The 20,690-nt window shown below is 47.7% G+C and overlaps 1 protein-coding gene across 1 annotated transcript in view; it reads right to left on the bottom strand.

The window, feature by feature from the left end:
* Positions 1-421: 421 nt before the first annotated feature.
* Positions 422-20,690, bottom strand: part of LOC140408315 (probable E3 ubiquitin-protein ligase HERC4) — an 84,989-nt gene continuing 64,720 nt past the window's right edge. Inside the window, exons 18-25 of the mRNA XM_072495346.1 lie at positions 19,801-19,926; positions 17,398-17,535; positions 14,592-14,758; positions 14,202-14,268; positions 9,690-9,775; positions 7,009-7,189; positions 5,328-5,427; positions 422-2,268 (exon numbers count right to left, since the gene is read on the bottom strand). Coding sequence (XP_072351447.1) covers positions 2,048-2,268; positions 5,328-5,427; positions 7,009-7,189; positions 9,690-9,775; positions 14,202-14,268; positions 14,592-14,758; positions 17,398-17,535; positions 19,801-19,926 — 1,086 coding nt within the window. The 3' untranslated portion in view covers positions 422-2,047. The remainder of the gene's footprint in view (positions 2,269-5,327; positions 5,428-7,008; positions 7,190-9,689; positions 9,776-14,201; positions 14,269-14,591; positions 14,759-17,397; positions 17,536-19,800; positions 19,927-20,690) is intronic.

Here is a 20,690-nt window from a genome sequence, read left to right as displayed (position 1 = left end):
CCGAACCCTCAACACCAGCAGGACGGCGAGGCACAGGAAGGAAGGACACCATAGCGCAAATCAGGATCAGGCCCCTCGGAGGAATTTGATACAATTGATGCTGAGACAGATTTGAAACCCCCCCCCCCCACATAAATAAATAAAATAAATAAAAGTCCTCGTTACTGACTCTGTCCACCTTCTAGCTTAGGAAGTGTGGGGTGATACTTTGGAGGTTCCCAACATTGAGAAACCTTGAGGAGCCGGGTGATCACTTGGTCTGCGAGTTTTGTTACATTGTATCGGGAAGATTAGCAACAGGCTGAAGCGGCAATGGTGTGGAAGGGGAACAATGACCGACCGAGGTTCTTGTCCATTCCGCTCCTTAACCCGGCTGCGACAATGAACGTTCTTCGCAATAACTCAGCTCTGACACACTGAGGAATAAAAATCAAAACATCATTTATTTTAATTACAAACATTACAATAAAGTTATGAAAAGTTGTTTCGTGTGTAAAGTGCATTAACAGTACTGTTTTAAATTCTTCATGTAACATAGGTAACAATGAGGACTCTCATCTGAAGGAATACATCGCAGAATAAAGTTGCAAATGGCCACACCGTTGGCAATTGACAGATAACTGTGAGATATTACATTTTGGGAAAATAAAGATGGTCTCACATTACTTGAAAATTAAGAATTCAAAATGAGGTAGTGGAGCAAGAGAATAAATCTCCAAATCAGTAAACGGAGCAACACAGGTTAACATGGTCAAAAAGGACGTGAACCAAACACGAGGATGGAATTGAAAAGTAGGTAAGTTGAGCTAAACCTGTTATTATGATGTTCAATGTGAGGGCATCCTAAATCTCAGAAGGGAAAATGGTTCTTAACCATTTATTTTTGCGATTTTGAAAAAAATGTGTGAGAAGACATGAAGCCGGGTGCGGAAAGGGGCCAATCTTGTTGAAAATTGGTCAAATGACAACACATTTATTAAACTTTAAAACACACAAGAAAGGCAACAGTAAATAACAGCATTTATGATTAACTACAACAGTGGTTACCCAGACAGTATACTGAAATTACCTTCCCTCCCAAGCTCAAGCGGTCTACTTTCCTAAACTCTGAGAATACATCTACCCCATAACAACGCCCCATAGGTTTTAACACTGCGAGCTAACTCCAGCAAATAAGCACTACCCAGGACCTGTAGCTTTTTGGGGGGATTCTTTCTTCTAGTTTAGAATATAATTTTTGGGGTCAGACACAGACAGGCATCTGTTTTCTTTTTGCACAACAGCTTGACTCTGTGACAGCGTTCTGCTTTGCAACTGAGTGTGACTGTGATCTAGGTTCCTAGACTGCTCCAGAAGAGATTGTAAATTTGCTCAAGTTATTACAGTCATCACAGCCTTTTCTTTTAATGAGGCCAAAATTAAATATTTGACATGCCAACAAGTCATGGAGCTTCCTCAATCTTTACCTCTCAAATGCAGATAATATTTCACCCATTCTTTGTGTAGGTTGCATTAATTTAGTGGAGTATGGTAGCAACTGGACTAGAAATCCAGCAGGCCTAGATGACCATCCAGAGACACGAGTTCAAATCTCAGTGCTGCAGCTTGAGAATTTAATCCGGAATAAACAGCGAAGCCAGTTTTATTGTTTAAAAATCCACCTGGCATCTGCTGTCTTTACGGGGTCTGGCTTATCAGTGACTCCAGATCCAAGCCATGCACTGACTCTTAGTTGCCCGTGGGAATGGCCGAGCAAGTCACATTGTTGAATTCGTGAAGGTGGCTCAACACCGCCCTCCAGAGGAAGATTAGGGATGACCTGGAAAGGCTGACCTTGCCAGCAGCAATTGTCTACAGCCTGGAATGAATTGAACATTGCTGTATGTGTATACTTTACTCGTTTGAGTAGGGAAACTTAAAGCGCGGCAACATTGCACAATCACAGGACGTTTTCCCTGTTGCAAAAAAACAGATGCTCAAATGCAATTTATATTCAGGTTTTATCAGGCAACCACCTCAGATTAAACATATCCTCTGGCTGCATATGTTACGGTGGTTGTGCATTGAACTCTTCGCCGGACTCAATCGCATGAAGCAACTTCTCTCTCAGTATTTCGATGCTGCTGTAATTGGGAAGGTCCAGGCTCCTGGAACAGGTGTAGGCGCGAGGATATGAGGAATCCGGTTCACTGCTCCTGGTGTTTATGATGGCAATCTGGAAACTCTGAATGCCTCCCACTGGGAGTCTGTCGCTTCCCGACAGAAAGGCTGAGAATGGGAAAAGAACAGACACTGAAATAAAAGTCCTGTTCGGAACAATCAGGATGGATTTCTGTGTCAGCAACGTGTCCTCAACAGCCACCAGGGGCGGGATTCACCGACCCCCCACGGCCGGGTCGGAGAATCACCGGGGATCGGCGTGAATCCCGCCCCCGCCGGCTGCCGAATTCTCCGGCCCCCCAAAAATCCCCCCCGCGTGAATCGCGCCGCCCACCTCGGAGAATGGCGGGGACCGGCGCAACGCAATGGGCCGCGGGGTCGCCCGAATTCTCCGGCCCGCGATGGGCAGAGCGGCCGCCTGTTTTAGGCCCGTCCCGCCAGCATAAATTAAGGTAGGTACTTACCGGCGGGGCCCGGCTCCGCGAGCGCCCTCCGGGGTCCTCGGGGGGGAGGGGGGGGGGGGGGTCGCGGGGGTGGGGGGGGGGGGGGGGGATCTGGCCCCGGGGATGCCCATACGGTGGCCTGGCTCGCAATCGGAGCCCACCGATCTGCGGGCGGGCCTGTGCCATGGGGGCACTCTATTCCTCCGCGTCAGCCGCTGTAACAGTCCGCGACGGTTGGCACGGAGATGAACCCCCCCCCGCGCATGCGCCAACTGGCAGAGGCCCTTCGGCGCCGGTTGGCGTGGCGCCAAGCCCCTTCCGCGCTGGCCAGCGCGGCGCAAACCACTCCGGGGCCGGCCTAGCCCCTGAATTTGCGGAGGATTCCGCATCTTTGGGGTGGCCCGATGCCGGAATGGTTCACCCCACTCCTTCGCGCCGGAGTTGCCCGCCCCGCCGGTTCGCGGAGAATCCCGCCCCAGGTCCGCCCGGCGGCTTCTGCACTCACTCCCGCACCTTTAACCGTGTTTGCTGTGGGTAGGCTAGAAGGTACTGTATAAAGTCGAATAATTGCAGGACCCCAAAATCTACCATTAACTGCTGCATTTGGCTCTGCATTCCTATCTTTAAAACTGAATTTAATTCCCAAAATAGCAAAGTTGCCCTTTAAAATAGATTAAATTGCTTGTATTTAGTAGCCTGATCTTATAGAGCCAGAGACACCTACAGCACACAAAAGGCCCTTCGGCCCATTGCATTTGGGCCGGTCAAAAACAACCACCTAACTTTTCTAATCCCATTTTCTATCTAAATACTTCTTGAATGTCATGAGGGTCTCTACCTCCACCACTCTTGCAGGCAGTGAGTTCCTGACTCCCATCATGCTCTGGGTGAAAAAGATTTTCCTCACATCCCCTCTAAACCTCCTGCCTTTTATCTTAAACCTATGCCCCCTGGCCATTGACCCCTCCACAAGAGGAATGTTTCTTTCGGTCTACTCTATCTACGCCCCTCATAATTTTATACATCTCAACATGGCCTCCCCTCAGTCTCTTCTGCTCCAAGGAAAACAATCCCGAGCCTATTCAATCTCTAACTAAATTCTCCAGCCCAGGCAATACCCTGGTAAATCTCCTCTGCACCCTTTCTAGTGCTATCGCATCCCTCCTGTAATGTGGATTCCAGAACTGCGCACAGTACCCTAACTGTGAATTAATCAACGTTTTACACAGTTCCAGCATAACCTCCCTGCTCTTAAACTCTATGTCTCAGCTAATAAAGCAAGCATACCACATTCCTTCTTAACCATTGTATCTACCAGCTCTGCTACCATAAGGGACCAGTGTACATGCACATCAAGGTCCCTCTGATCCTCGGTGCTTCCCAGGGTCCTGCTGTTTATCATGCATTCCCTTGCCTTGTTTGTCCTTCCCAAGTGCATCACCTTATCGGGATTGAATTCCATTTGCCACTGATCAGCCCATCTGACCAGCCCCTCTATATCCTCCTGTAATAAGGCCATCCTCACCACTTACCACCCCACCAGATTTTGCATCATCTGTGAATTTACTGATCAACCCTCCTACATTCATGTCTAAGTCATTTGTATAAACTCAAAAAGCAAGGGCTCCCAACACTGATCTCCACAGGTCTCACTGGGCACAGCCGTCCAGTCAGAAAAACACCCCTAAACCATCACCCTCTGCTTCCTGCCACTCAGCCTGATCCCATGGGCTCTTACTTCATTATCAGTCTCCCATGTGGAACCTTATCAAAAGCCTTGCCGAAGTCCAAGTAGACTACGTCAAATGCATTGCCCTCATCTACCCACCTGGTCACCTGTTTGGAAAAGTTAATCAAGTTGGTCAAACATGAGCTTCCCTTAACAAACCGATGCTGACTGTTCTTGATTAATCCCTGCCTCTCCAAATGCTGATTAGTCCTGTCTCTCAGAATTTCTTCTAGTCGCGTCCCCACTGAGGTTAGACTGACTGGCCTGTAGATTCCTGGTTATCCCTCGCTCCTTCTTGAATAATATTTTTGCTACCTTGAGGTCTATCCACATTGGATGATGAAATGAATAATCTCAGTTTTACAAAACAGAAATATCCTTGGCCAGGGAATGGATATCCTGAGATGCCCATATGTTATATCCATTAAAACACACAGGGCTGGATTCTCCGATTTTGAGGCTATGTCCAGAGGAAATGTCTAGTTTTACAATGAAAAAGTCGGTGCCACCCCCACACCGATGCTCTGCCCCGTGGGGGTCTAGCAGCCGCGCCACGTGAAACTCCCGGTGCTCCTGGCATAAACGGCCAGAGAATTGGCAGACCCGGCCGGCCAAATAGTGTCCCCCCTGGACAACCCCCGCCAGTCGCCCCAGCCCTTGCCGAAGCCCCCCCCCCCCCCCCCCCCCTGCCAGCAGCACGGCCCCCGCCCGACTGAGGCGGTGCTGGACATAGTCCGGGTTTCTGAAAACCCAGACCACACGCGACCTACGTGGTTGGGAACCCGGGCCATCGGGGATGGAGCATCGGGGGAGGGCCTCAAAGCGACGCGCTGACGCTGTTGCAACGGCGTGCGCCTCTATGATGCTGACTTGAAAGGGGCGGCGCATCCGAAAAACGGCACCAGCCTCGATTCGGTCGCAAGCTGGGGATTCTCTGCCCGATCGCGGAATACAATTTCAGGCTACGGAGAATCCCGCCCACTAAGCTTACTCACCAAGAAAACGCTTTTTCTTCTCCTCTTCTAGGTTTCCAAAGACTTCCCAAAAATTCCTGACTGTTTTGTCAGTTTGTGTGTAGCCATCATAACCTGCATTCTACAGATATAAAACATAGATTAATGAAGATTACATTGCGCTCTCTTGATCTTGAGTGATGATCAAATTCAGATATTCAAAATGATTAAGCAGATCCTGAACTGAGGGGCCCAATGTTAAATTAGAGCAAGGCCATTAGTGAGTGATGTCAGGAAGGGGTTTCACACACACAGTGCTGTGGTAATCTGGAACACACGACGGTGGCTATGGTGCAGGCTCAATTGTAATTTTAGATTGAAATCAACAGATTTGTCTTGGGTAAGTATAATAACTCAGGGGAATACTGTTGTAAACGAAGATGGGATCTATTTACAGATTTACAATAATCTGCGTAATGCAGCATCTCGTTCCCAGTGCAGTCCTAGCTGGGAGGCCTTGTCTCGCCAGGCCCTGAGTTAGGCCTGCTTTTAGACATTGCTCATAACCAGTCCCAGGTGTTTGGTCTCCACCCCCTACCTGGATAGCTCCTGCTTCCCAAGTCCCGCAGGGAGATGAATGATTATTTTCTCATGGTCCTCGTTGGGGGGGGGGGGTTTTGACAGTAAGGTTAGCTCGGCAGGTAAAGCAAAATTGGTTGAAGCAGAGCAGAGGTATAGATAAGCCATGATTTAATTAAATGACGGAGCATTATTGAGGAACTGAGTGCCGTCTTCCTGTTATACCCCTGCCCCACTGAAATCAGGGGCGCGATTCTCCGAGCCCCCACCGGTTGGAGAATCGCCGGGGGCTGGCATGAATCCCGCCCCGCCCCAAATTCTCCACCACCAGAGATTCGGCGGGGTCGAGAATCACGCCGCACCGGTCGGCGGGCCCATCCCCGGCGAATCTCTGGCCCGCGATAGGCCGAAGTCCCGCCGCTGTCAACCCTCTCCCGCCGGCGTGGATTAAACCATCTTTTGAACGGCGGGACAAGGCGGCGCGGGCAGGCTCCGGGGTCCTGGGGAGGGGGGCGCGGGCTGATCTGGCCCCGGGGGGGGGCTGCCCACACGGTGGTCTGGCCCGCGATCAGGGCCCACCGATACGGAGGAGGGCCTGTGCCGTGGGGGCACACTTTTTCTTCTGCCTTCGCCATGGTCTTCACTATGGCAGAGGCGGAAGAGACCCCCTCCCCTGCGCATGCGCGGGGATGACGTCAGCAGCCGCTGACGCTCCCTAACATGCGTCGCCCGGCGAAGACCTTTCGGCGCCGGCTGGCGTGGCGCCAAAGGTCTTTCCCGCCAGCCGGCGGAGCAGAAACCACTCCGGCGTGGGCCTAGCCCCTCAAGGTGAGGGCTTGGCCCCTAAAGGTGCGGAGACTTCCACATCTTTGGGGCGGCCCGACGCCAGAGTGGTTCACGCCACTCCATTACGCTGGAACTCCCCGCCCCGCCGGGTAGGGGAGAATTGCGCCCCAGATGTCCGATCAAATTCCAATTGGCTGGGAGAGGGCAATATCATTCTCAGGGATTTTGGTAACGGTTTGATGTGATTTGGATTTATAGATTACTGAGTAATGTGCTGTGACACTGCATTCGCTCTCTGTACAGACAAGGTAGAATTGTCAAGGACATTGGGGAGTAAATGTGCAACACAGCTCCAGACCTTTTCCAGCAGATCCCACTCATAATCGGTGTTTCCATGGATAAGGTCTCTCAGTTCTTCAGGACGGAACAGATTCACAACTGGCAGTGCCAAATTCCTGAAACCTCGTGCAAAGGCTTCAAATTGTTTCTTCACGGACGTGTTAAGTTTATAATTCACATAAGCATCAACGTACTGTTTCCTATTTGAAAAGAAATTAAGATTTTAAAACTGCATGATTTACACGTGACACCTCAATTGGACTATTTCTCGAAGAATCTAAACTCAAGGGAATACAAGCCAATCTCCATTAATTGATGGTTTATGTGCAAAATATGCAAAGATCTCTAAAACGTTTAGAAGTCCATATTCTACTCTATCACACTGCCATTGCCTTCCTATGTAATTCCCTCACTACCCGATTCTTAAAGTTACAAAGCCGATGCAGAGTGGACGGGGAAAGCCCTTAATGCATCTCATCGCTTGCTCCTAAAAAACAATTCAAATTCAAATTGAATCCAATTCATAGTCCCCACAAGAGAGACGTACAGGTTCCAAGCTGACTAGAAAAGACATTGCACTTCATCTTGCTCCTGATCTGATGCTTGTTCTTAGCCACAAGACCGAGAAGGCTGGACTGCAGATGACAGCACATTCTGTTAATGTTGAAATTGTGTTGCAATTGAGTTTAATTGGTAATTAAGAGCAGCTGCCCCCAATTGGGGAAAGATTAGGGAGTCATTGATGCCTGTAAAAATAAAGTTTGGACGAGATGTTGGTGGGAACCAAATTAATCTGTCTTGACTCCGAGGTCTTGGAAATAAATCTGTCTTGTGGCAAATGTTGGCTTCAGCTTCATCCTTTCCTCAATATACGATTATTGAATTTACCACATTCAGCCTGTCAATACTGTATCCAAAACCATCAAAATAATAATCTTTATTAGTGTCACAAGTAGGTTTTACATTGACACTGTAATGAAGTTACTGTGAAAATCCCCTAGTCGCCACACTCCGGCGCCTCGGGTACACTGAGGACGAATTCAGAATGTCCAATTCATCTAACAAGCACGTCTTTGTGGGAGGAAACCGGAGCATCTGGAGGAAACCCACGCAGACACGGGGAGAACGTGCAGACTCCGCTCAGACAGTGACACAAGCCGGTTATTGAACCTGGGACCATGGCGCTGTGAAGCAACGGTGCTAACCACTGTGCTACCCATCATAGTGAAGGTACCACTCCATTTGAACTGACTGTCAATTACACAGTGTCCATTAACAGATTCTTGGTCGTACAATCACATGTTAGTGCAGCCATCACCAATGGCAAGTCAAGAATCCACTGCATTTAAAATCTTCTTTCAGGCAATCGGCGATGGTAACCTATTAGTTCAATAATTTGAGAGACCAAGTTCGACAAGATGGTTTGAGAATTTGCATTTAATTTAATCAAACATCTGCGAATGTAAAGCTTGTACCAGTAAAAGGGACGGAATAATGTTTGATTATTGTGTCAATCGAGCAGGTTCACTAATATGCCTTAGGAAGGAAACCTTCTGCCCTTCCCCAGCCTGGCCTGTATGTGACTCCAGCACCAAGACTGAGATTCACAATTTGTTTTGAGATCAGGGCACCGGGATATACGCTGAAGGGCTGAATCCTGCACCCATCATACTTAAATCTGAAATTACCTAGCAAGCCACTCATGTGTTACCACCTGTCAAGTGCGGTTAATGACATTTCTGATTAATCATATAATCGCTCTTGCTTATATTTTGGGAGTGACCGCGATGATATGTGATTATTGTGTTAGTCAAACAGATTCACTAATGATGGGAACCGTCCACCGTTACCCAGTCTGGCCGATAACGTGACTCCAGTCCGACATCAATATTTAAAAAAATTGTCTCTTTGCACCTTCAGTGAATCTCCTTAAAATACATGCTACAATATATATATATAAACATAGAAAATAGGAGCAGCAGGAGGTCATTCGGCTCTTTGAGCCTGCTCCCCCATTCATGATGTTCATGGCTGATCATCCAACTCAATAGCCTAATCCCACCCTTCCCCCCATACCCTTTGATCCCCTTTGCCCCAAGTGCTGTATCTAACTGCTTCTTGAAACAATATCAACAGACAAGACATATCCTTCAGGAGACAAGAGGTATAATTGTTGCAATGTGCATTACTATCCTTAATTGATAAATGACACTAGAAGCCATAACATATGATGCTAATGTCTAGATATTTGCATTTTATTCAACATTATTATAAATGCAGGTCTGGTCAAAGAGCAAATTAATTCAGTAATAATTGAACAGTTTATATTCATAGAATCATAGAATTTACAGTGCAGAAGGAGGCTATTCGGCCCATCGAGTCTGCACCGGCTCTTGGAAAGAGCACCCTACCCAAGGCCAACACCGCCACCCTATCCCCATAACCCAGTAACCCCAACCAACACTCGGCAATTTTGGACACTAAGGGCAATTTATCATGGCCAACCCACCTAACCTGCACATCTTTGGGCTGTGGGAGGAAACCGGAGCACCCGGAGGAAACCCACGCACACACGGGGAGGATGTGCAGACTCCGCACAGACAGTAACCCAAGCTGGAATCGAACCTGGGACCCTGGAGCTGTGAAGCAATTGTGCTATCCACAAGGCTACCGTGCTGCCCCTTAATGGAGAATATTTACCTATTATGCTTTTGCAATGGGATTTTGCTACCATTTGGAATGAGTTCCTGGTAAATTGTGTCCCCATCAGCTGTTTGTTTGGGTATCTGCAAATATAAAATCAAAAGTTATGGGATAACTCTGACAATAAATTCAAACGTCATCACATTTACCTTTTCATTTAACTACACAATTCATATTAATCCAAACAACTCATTTTGGCTCTTTAAGCACTGATTTTGTCTGTGAGATGAGTTCCTCCCGGGGTTTGGGAACGGCGGAGATGCTGCAGATAAAATCTGAGAATGCGCAGGGTTTATGGAGCTTTGTTTCCTCCCTCTTCTGAGTCGACTCACTGAACCATTTCTCCTCATCTCTTCCAACGCCCCTGCACAATTTCTGCCTCCCAAACAGGCCGTCAGCCGCTGTCTCCCAGTTGTCAACGTCAATGTCTGACCTCTTCATAGCCCACTTGCAGATGTTATTGCGGTGTAGGTTTAGACGCCCAGCAGGCCGTGTTCCAGTGGCTAGTGCACCATTTGGGAGATCTTTTGGGTATATGGCCACCATCCGTCCAATCAGCTTAGTTAAGTCGTGATGCACGATCAATGACCACTAAAACAAGGTTGGAGTCCAACTGAAGGCTTTAATACGCTAGATGTTTCCCCCAGCAGCTCAGGTACAGAATGAGGGCTGCTGGGATGGCACAGGTTCTTATACCCCGTCTATCAGGGCGGAGCTATTATACACTCTAGCCAATAGCAGGCATATAGGTTCTACCAATGATACTTCAGCCTCTCAGGTACCGTAATACCTATGATACCACATTCACCCCGTTAAAAGAAATCCGGCGGGGCTGGTGGCCAGCAACTACAAAACATAACAACATGGTATAATTAGGTATGGAGGTACCGTAATACCTCCATACAGTGTTTAGTAACTATTTACAAGTCTGGTAGCTATGTACATTTGATGGTTTATATTTACAGATTACAGTTAAAATGAAGCAATCAGTCAATCGAGGGCTCTGGTCGTCCTCTGTGATCGTCGGAGCCTCGATGGTGACTCTGGTGGAGGCTCGGGCGTCTGTGACTCCGGGAGCGTGGCTTCGGTCTCCATGGCAGCTTCGTCACCCCTAGATGGCGCTGGTGGGGAAAACGGCTGACCTGGGGAGGGAGCGCCTGTGGGGGGCGTCGGTGGGTGGGGGGGGCCTAGGCAGGGGTGGCGGAAGGACCGATCCTCCTGTAAGGTGCTGCGGTGAAGGGGAGGGTGGGACTGGTGGCCGGAATGTGCGTGGAGTTCCGGCGGGCGCCAGGTTCCGTAGGGAGACCGTATCTTGTCGGCCGTTGGGGTACACCACGTAGGTGTACTGGGGGTTAGCATGGAGCAGATGGACCCTCTCGACCAACGGGTCCGACTTGTGCGCCCGCACGTGTTTTCGGAGCAGGATGGGACCGGGAGCTGCCAGCCAGGTTGGGAGCGAGGTCCCAGAGGAGGACTTCCAAGGGAAGACAAGGCGACGTTCGTGAGGTGTCTGATTGGTGGTTGTACAAAGTAGTGACCGGATGGGGTGGAGGGCATCCGGGAGGACTTCTTGCCAGCGGGAGACTGGGAGGTTCATGGACCGTAGGGCCAGTAGGACGGTCTGGAACTGTTCCAGACCGTTCCGTTCTCCCTCTCTACCTGTCCGTTACGCCGGGGGTTGTAACTGGTCGTCCTGCTTGAGGCGATGCCCTTGCTGAGCAGGAATTGACGCAGTTCGTCGCTCATAAAGGAGGACCCCCTATCGCTGTGTATGTAAGCGGGGAACGCAAACAGGCAAAGATGCTATGGAGGGCCTTGATGACGGTGGAGGCGGTCATGCCGGGGCAGGGGATGGCGAATGCGAACCGGGAGTACTCGTCAATCACGTTCAGGAAGTACGTGTTGCGGTCGGTGGAGGGGAGGGGGCCTTTGAAGTCCGTGCTGAGGCGTTCAAAGGGACGGGAAGCCTTTATCAAGTGCGCTTTCTCTGGCCGATAGAAGTGCGGTTTGCACTCTGCGCAGATTTGGCAGTCCCTGGTGGCTGTCCTGACCTCCTCGATGGAGTAGAGCAGGTTGTGGGTCTTGACGAAATGGAAAAAGCGAGTGACCCCCGGGTGGCAGAGGTCCTCGTGGAGGGCTCGGAGGTGGTCCACTTGTGCGGTGGCACATGTGCCGTGGGACAGGGCGTCAGGAGGCTCGTTTAGCTTCCCGGGGCGATACAAGGTCTCGTAGTTGTAGGTGGAGAGTTCGATCCTCCGCCGCAAGATCTTGTCGTCTTTTATCTTGCCCCGCTGTGCATTATCGAACATGAAAGCAACCGACCGTTGGTCAGTGAGGAGAGTGAATCTCCTGACGGCCAGGTAATGCCTCCAATGTCGCACAGCTTCTACTATGGCCTAGGCCTCCTTTTCGACTGAGGAGTGGCGGATTTCGGAAGCATGGAGGGTACGGGAGAAGAAGGCCACGGGTCTGCCCACTTGGTTGAGGGTTGCCGCCAGAGCTACGTCGGATGCATCGCTCTCGACCTGGAAGGGGAGGGACTCGTCGATGGCGTGCATCGTGGCCTTTGCAATGTCTGGTTTGATGCGGCTGAAGGCCTGGCGGGCCTCTATCGACAGGGGAAAAGCTGTGGATTGGATCAGGGGATGGGCCTTGTCCGCGTAGTTGGGGACCCACTGGGCATAGTAACTGAAAAGCCCTAGGCAGCGCTTCAGGGCCTTGGAGCAGTGAGGGAGGGGGAACTCCATAAGGGGGCGCATGCGTTCATGGTCGGGGCCTATAACTCCATTTCGCACTATGTAGCCGAGAATGGCTAGACGGTCGGTGCTAAACACGCATTTATCCTTATTGTATGTTAGGTTAAGGATTTTAGCGGTCTGGGAAAATTTTCGGAGGTTGGTGTCATGGTCCTGCTGGTCGTGGCCGCAGATGGTGACATTATCGAGATACAGGAATGTTGCCCATAAACCCACACGGGGCCCGTGGAGAGGTTTGTGGTGGCGGTACGGATTCGCCGCTGGAGACCGCCGCCACCGCTCGGGCTTGACATACCCCCATGAAATGGCCCATTTTGCCGCATCCCCTGCAGATGGATGCGCGGGCCGGGCAGCGCTGGCGGGGTTGCTTGGCCTGCCCACAAAAGTAGCAGCAGCGCCCCTCGGAGTTGGCAGGCCGCCTTGTAGCACAGACCTGCGGGGGAACGGGGGAAGTCTCTGGGTCGGCCGCTGTGGGGTTCCACGCTGCCCAGGGGGCTGCCGCGTGGTCGGGAACGTAGGTGCGAGATTTCCTGGAGGCCACGTCCAGGGAGCCTGCAAGGGCCCGTTCCTCCCTAAGACCCAGGGTGTCTTTCTCTAACAGGCGCTGGCGAATTTGTGATGAAAGCATACCTGCCACGAAAGCGTCCCGGACTAAGAGTTCCGTGTGTCCATTCGCCGAAACTTGCGGCAGCCGCAGCTTCTGCCCAGAACCAAGAGTGCGCGGTAGAATTCCTCAACGATTCCGCAGGGGTTTGCCGTCTTGTTTGAAGCAGATGCCGGGCGTAGACCTGGTTTACCGGGCGAATATAGTGTCCTTTTAGCAGCTCGTTGCTGCATCGAAGTCTTCCGCTTCTTCGATGAGGGTGTAGATCTCTGGGCTAACCCTTGAGTGCAGGACTTGCAGTTTCTGCTCTCCCGTGGGTGCGTTTTCTGCCGTCTCGAGATACCCTTTAAAGCACGCCAGCCAGTGCTTGAAGATCGCCGCGTGGGGCTAAGTTGCAGACACTCCGGCTTGATTCGGAGCTCCATCCTTTCTTCTTAAAATCTAGCTTATTAAATTGATGCATGATCAATGACCACTAAAACGAGGTTGTAGTCCAACTGAAGGCTTTAATAAGCTAGATGTTTCCCCCAGCAGCTCAGGTATAGAATGAGGGCTGGTGGGACAGCACGGGTTCTTATACCCCGCCTATCAGGGCGGAGCTATTATACACTCTAGCCAATAGCAGGCATACAGGTTCTACCAATGGTACTTCAGCCTCTTAGGTATCGTAATACCTATAATACCACAAGTCGTTACAGATGTCCCCTTAGGAACATGTGCAGAAATTCCGCAACATTCCCATTTACCACGTACACAAGGTTTCCCCACTGGTGTGTGACTGAATTCACTCCCCTTAATATTTTACTACCAGATAAAACAAACTGGTCAAAATTGGCTACAATCTCACCCCTTCTGTGGGTCCAGCGCCTGTTGCAGGGTCACTACCAGCAAAGCTTTCAAATGAAGTGTGTTTCCGGAATGGATGAGCTTCTTGTGGAGTCGTAGCAGACACAAGCAGCTCTCCAAACTTACAGAGTCCATCTCAGTCTTGCGGTTGGAGTGCGCTCTGCTTGAACATTGCGGATTCCGGGTGGCCTGCTCCTATTCCCTTACCCCATCCGGCCTACACTGCGATCTTTTCATTTTGGTTCAATTTGTTAATAGTTTGAAAGTAAGTCAATTAGTAAAGTTGTATAACCGTAAACTTACAGTAAAATCTAGACAAAACTCTTCTTCCGTGTCATCATATTCGTAGTCAAGGATATCCTGGAGTGATCTGAATTACAAGAAAAGGTCGTCATTGAAATTTGCCAGTTTCAAAGCAAGATTTGTATCAGACTATGCAGTGAACTGAAAATTGGTTGATTTCTATTGATCGGAAAATGCTCAACCCAAAACAGATCAACAAACTTTAGATTCTAAGTTGTAATTTTTATGATTATTTATCATAACTGATTGCGGTGATTTCAAAGATAGCATGGGTCATATTTGTGCCAGGACATCGAACCGAGGACTAGAGGTCCATTTTAAAGAAGCGCCTGAGTATAGGAGATAATTTGGTGGATTAAAAAATTATGTCGATGTTTGAAGTTCACTCACTTTCCTTCTACTGGTGAGAGTTCCTTCAGGTCTTCCAGTGTAGGCTGCACTTGGAGCAGCTTTTTGTACAAAGCCAGCGGGAAGTGAAAATTGCAAATAAAACGATTGGACGCAGCAAGTCCGCAGAGAATTCCCACCAGATGAAATACTTCGTCCCTTTCTGGCTCCTACGCATATTTAAAAAAATAAAAATTGTGAAATCCTTCCCACCAAAGTCTGCACAGTACTTCATAACAACAGAATCTAAGATCCAGTGGACATTGCAAGAGAGATTTTTGGATTAAGGGGTAGCCTCGCCTTCCAAAAGAGCTTAAGAAAATCTAGACACGATTTTCCAATGGTTTACTAGCTATGGTTCAAGAAACAGGAGTGTGCTTCCACAGTTTTTCAGGGATCAATAAAGTCATCTTTTTTGCAGCTAATATTTCAGCAGGCCATCGTGAAGTAATACCCTGTGCTCACAATCCCCAAGACAAAGAATTCTTAAATTTTCTTTTATAGCTTAGTATTTCTTAGCAAGAAATACAAGGTGCGCCACTCACTGATTAAGGGTCCACTCATTAAGCTGTTGCACATTCCTGTTCAGGCCAACTCCCTATACCTGATCCAGTCTCCCCAACTATCTAATACTTAACCAAAAAATACAAACATTTATGAAGAAAAATATCCCACAGGTTGTACCTTTCCGGAACCCCAACCTTGAGTGAATGTTTTTTGCAAGTGTGGTCTTGCAAAATCTTTCTGGTATGGGGTAGCAGTTTTTCAACTTTATTGTTGTTGATGGAATGTGGATGTGATTGGTAAGGGCAATATTTATTGCCAATCCCTAGTTATATTTATTGCCCATCCTCATGGGTAATCTGAGGGCAGTTTCTTCCAGTACACAGACTTCCTCAATCATCAAGTGTGGCAAGAGGAACAGGCACCAATAGGAAGTGAGCTGTCCAGGTTAAGGAATGCAGCTATAAAGATGGAGTTACAAGAGAATCTAGCTGGAAATAAGGAGTTATGCGATTAAAATGAGTGATTCTCCAATGAAGTAGGGATTAAAAATTAAAAGCACAGTCCACCTGCTGAACAATGGTTTAAAGGTTCATAGACATCGGACAGCACGGTGGCACAGAGGTTAGCATTGCTGCCTCATGGCGCTGAGGACCAGAGTTTGAATCCCAGCCCTGGGTCACTGTCCGTGTGGAGTTTGCACGTTCTCCCTGTGTTTGCGTAGGTTTCACCCCCACAACTCAAAAGATGTGCAGGGTAGGTGGACTGGCCACACTAAATTGCCGCTTAATTGGAAAAAATGATTGGGTACTCTAAATTTTAAAAAAAAGTTCATAGACATGCATGGGAATAATTGTGTGTTCGGAAGCAACAATGTCCTGTGGCATATCCTCAACTCAAGGCAGTTTTTAAGAAACAGGAACCGGCATTTATATCACATCAGTAAGGCACTGGTAAATTGTATGATACTACAATCTGCAGTGGGCAATCTTAAAGATGACCTTAAATAACTTTTTAACTGAATCCATTGAAAATGGGTTTTGCAAGGAAGTGACCACTATCCACACATCTCAGTATCATGTTTGCTTGAAGGATATTGACGAAAAACAAAGGTTATTGCCCAACACAAGTGCTCAACCTGTGATCTTGCTGGTTTAGCTCTTTGCGAGTGAACATAATAGAATTACACAGTAGGATTTTTAGATTAATTGGATTCACTCCTGTGTCTCTCAAGATAAAGGCTGTCGTGTGGTGATGAAAGTGCTCCCTTTAATTGGAATAAAGGTATCTTGCTAGATGTGGTAGTTTTCTACTCAGTGATTTAAGGTAAATACTACTGTAAATATGGATGGATTAATAAGACTTGGATTCTCTAGAACATAGAACATAGAAAATACAGCACAGAACAGGCCCTTCGGCCCACGATGTTGTGCCGAATAATAGAAACAAGATTATGCTTACCTTTCCAAGAACTGTCAATGTTGCGATTAAGTTACCATCAAATCTGCTTACCCCACGTCTGATTTTTTAATGAACTGTTACATCATTTAGGAAGTATTTTGGGTGAGATCTTCCAGCTGTTTACGCCGGCGGCATCTTCCAATCACACTGACGGCGCACCTCCACCCAGCAGTGTGGGGTGGATTCAATGGGAAATCCCACTGACAGCGGCAGGACCAGAAGACCCCGCCTCTGGCCAATGATGGGCTGCTTTCTGTCGCTGGGAAACATACCGCGGGGAGGCCAGAGAACCTCGCCCATTGTCTCATGTAATCGTCTGTATCCTAACTCAAAAGCCAATCTCCACGCACTCTTCACTGGAGAGGTGCCTCTTTGAGGAGTGATGCCCAGACCCTTTCAATATCCGGATTGTTAGAATCTAGCTAAAACCTATTAAAAGGGCTATCTGAAGGATGTACATATTCTTCCAGGTAGAAGGGGATCAAATCTTCAGCCCCAATTCAAGTACCAGGGAGGCCTGTCTTACTCAACCTTAAATGAGAATGATCATCTCAGGGTTATGCTTGATCCGAAATAGTCCCAAAAATGGAATAGATCACATCCACTTCAACCACGAGGAAGGAATGTTGGAACAACACTTTAATGTAATTATTTGAGTGTTAAAAATCTCATGGCATTGGGGCTACTATGGGCCCTGTGTTATGATTTGACCATTTGTCTGTTAAAATTCACTTATCTCCAGCTTAGAACTACAAAGGAAGACAGAATAAAAACGCTGCAGGTGTGGCCTTTTGAAATCTCTGCTGCCCGCCTTTCTGGGTCACGCGGTATAATAAAGCCTTACCCAGCTGGGGAACCAGAGCAGCTCAGAATCCTCAGAGCGCTGAAATATCTGTCCGTTGCTGTGTAGTTCACGGCCGAAGAGGGTGAAGAATTCCAGCGATACCCCAGGCCCGTAACATGCTTCACCTGTAAATCTGACCTGAAATGGCAGCATCAAGAATAAAATGTTTGTGAGTTTTCCTTTTGATGTCCTTAGGTGGTCTCTTTCCATTTTTATACAGTATTGTTTGATTATATATACACATTTACATATACACAATTTCATATTCTTGATGTTTTATTAGCCTCTGAACAATGAAATACTTGCTGGTCTTGTTTTTCTCTTGAGTAATATCCTTCCCTTTAGTTGCCAGTTAAGGACCGATAGGTCACGAGGTAGACCTGGCCTCGCAAACTTGCTGTGCCTCTAGACAAGCTGTTCCAGTAAAACTACAACACTGGTATCTACTCGGCAATGTGGAAAATTACCCAGGTAGAACATGTCTACAAAAAGTAGGACAAATCCAACCCGGCCAATTATCACCCCAGCAGTCTACCCTTGGTCATCAGTAAAGTGATGGAAAGTTTCGTCAAGTGGCACATACTCAGCAATAAATTTCTCACTTATGCTCAGTTTGGGTTCTGCCAGGGCCACTCAGCCCCTGACTTCATTACAGCCTTAGTCAAACCATGGACTAATAATAATAAAATAATAATTGCTTATTGTCACAAGTAGGAGTCAATGAAGTTACTGTGAAAAGCCTCTAGTCGCCACATTCTGGCGCCTGTTCAGGGAGGCCGGTACAGGAATTGAACCCGCGCTGCTGCCTTGTTCTGCGTTACAAGCCAGCTATTTAGCACACTGTGCTAAACCAGCCCCTGAACTAAGGAGCTAAACTCAAGAGGTGATGAGGGTCTTGACATCAAGGCTGATTTGACAGTGTGGAATCAAGCCCTAGCAAAACTATGGTCAATTGGAATCAGGGAGAAGGCTCTCCTATAGTTTGGGTTATACCTAGCACAACTAAAGATGGTTGAGGTTGTTGGAAGTCAATCGTCTCATTCCCAAGACATTGTTATAGGAGTGTCCTCGGCCCAATCATCTTCAGCTGCTTCATCAGTGATGTTCCCTCCACCATAAGGTCAGAAGTGAGGAGGTTTGCTAACGATTGTGAAATGTTCAGCATCATTCAAGACTTCTCGGATACTGAAACAGTCCACGTCCAAATACAGCAAGACATGGATAATTTCCAGGCTTGGACTGGTAAGTAGCAAGTAACTTCTGCGCCACCTCTAAGTGCCAGGCATTGATCATCTCCAACAAGAGAAGATCTAACCATCGCCCCTTGACATTCAATAACATTACCATCACTGAATCAACATCTTGGGGGCTACCAGTGACCAGAAACTGAACTGGAGTAGCCATATAAAGATTGTGGCTACAAGAGCTGGTAAGAGGCTGGGAATTCTCTGGAGAATAGCTCACCTCCTGACTCTCCAAAGTCTATCCACTCATACACAAGGCACAAGTCAGGAGCGTGATGAAAATCTCTCCACTTCCCTGGATGACTATAATCCCACACAACACTAAAGAAGCACGATACCATCCAGAACAAAGTCATGCGCTTGATTGGCACCCATCCACCACAATAAACATTCAGTTCCTCCACCATTGATACACAGTGACACCATTGTGTGTACCATCTACATGATGCACTGTAGCAATTCACCAAGGCTCCTTTGACAACACCTTCACAATGTTTACCGCCTAGAAAGACAAAGGCTGCAGATGCATGGGGACTCCACCATCTGCAAGTTCCCCTCCAAGTCACCCAATATCCTGACTTGGGAATATATCACCGTTCCTTCACTGTCACTGGCTCAAAATCCTGGAACTTCCTCCCTAACAGCACGGTGGGTGTACCTACAGCACATGGACTGCAGCGGTTCAAGAAGGCAGCTCACCACCACCTTCTCAAGGACAATCAGGGATGGGCAATAAATGCTGGCCTAATCAAAGATGCCTACATCACATTAACAAATATAAAATAAATTATCCCAGCCATCACCACCACTGAACCCCCATCCCCCCAAACTCCCCAACCCCCCCCACACTCTATTGCCCCTAGTGGCTGCAGTAACCTTCAATCTTCTGAGACTGGAGAAAATCATCTGTGCACAACTAACTCAACTTTTGTGTTTACCAACTTCCCATAAATCTTGCCAAAGTATTGGCCAAAAATAAACACTTAAAAAGTATAATCTGAAATACATCCTTTGACTTGGTAGGTAATGGCAACAGATATTGATTAATGCATTCAAACTATTTTCATGCAATCAGAGTTAGTTGATGATTAGATGTACGAAATATTCTACGCAAAAAAATAAAAATCTGCTCATTCCTCGATGCAAACCAGTTTTGTACCTTAACTAGAGGGTGATGGAGAGTTGATGTGTTGGATCTTAAGCATTCGAGAGCATCCTGAAGAATCGTTTGCCTTGACACCTGTAGAAGTATCGGTTGCGATGAAGCCTGCAGATAAAGTTCTGACTGAAAGAAAGAAAGACTTGCATTTATGGGGTGGTCCCGGCGGATTGGAAATTAGCAAACGTGACACCACTGTTTAAAAAAGGAGGTAGGCAGAAAGTGGGTAATTATAGGCCAGTGAGCTTAACTTCGGTAGTAGGGAAGATGCTGGAATCTATCATCAAGGAAGAAATAGCGAGGCATCTGGATGGAAATTGTCCCATTGGACAGACGCAGCATGGGTTCATAAAGGGCAGGTTGTGCCTAACTAATTTAGTGGAATTCTTTGAGGACATTAACAGTGCGGTAGATAATGGGGAGCCAATGGATGTGGTATATCTGGATTTCCAGAAAGCCTTTGACAAGGTGCCACACAAAAGGTTGTTGCATAAGATAAAGATGCATGGCATTAAGGGGAAAGTAGGAGCATGGATAGAGGATTGGTTAATTAATAGAAAGCAAAGAGTGGGGATTAATGGGTGTTTCTCTGGTTGCCAATCAGTAGCTAGTGATGTCCCTCAGGGATCAGTGTTGGGTCCACAACTGTTCACAATTTACATAGATGATTTGGAGTTGGGGACCAAGGGCAATGTGTCCAAGTTTGCAGACGACACTAAGATAAGTGGTAAAGCAAAAAATGCAGAGGATACTGGAAGTCTGCAGAGGGATTTGGATAGGCTAAGTGAATGGGCTAGGGTCTGGCAGATGGAATACAATGTTGACAAATGTGAGGTTATCCATTTTGGTAGGAATAACAGCAAAAGGGATTATTATTTAAATGATAAAAT

The sequence above is a fragment of the Scyliorhinus torazame genome, chromosome 3 (genome assembly GCF_047496885.1).
Source record: "Scyliorhinus torazame isolate Kashiwa2021f chromosome 3, sScyTor2.1, whole genome shotgun sequence".
Taxonomy (NCBI): Eukaryota; Metazoa; Chordata; class Chondrichthyes; order Carcharhiniformes; family Scyliorhinidae; genus Scyliorhinus; species Scyliorhinus torazame.
This window is presented reverse-complemented; position numbering and strand designations above follow the sequence as displayed.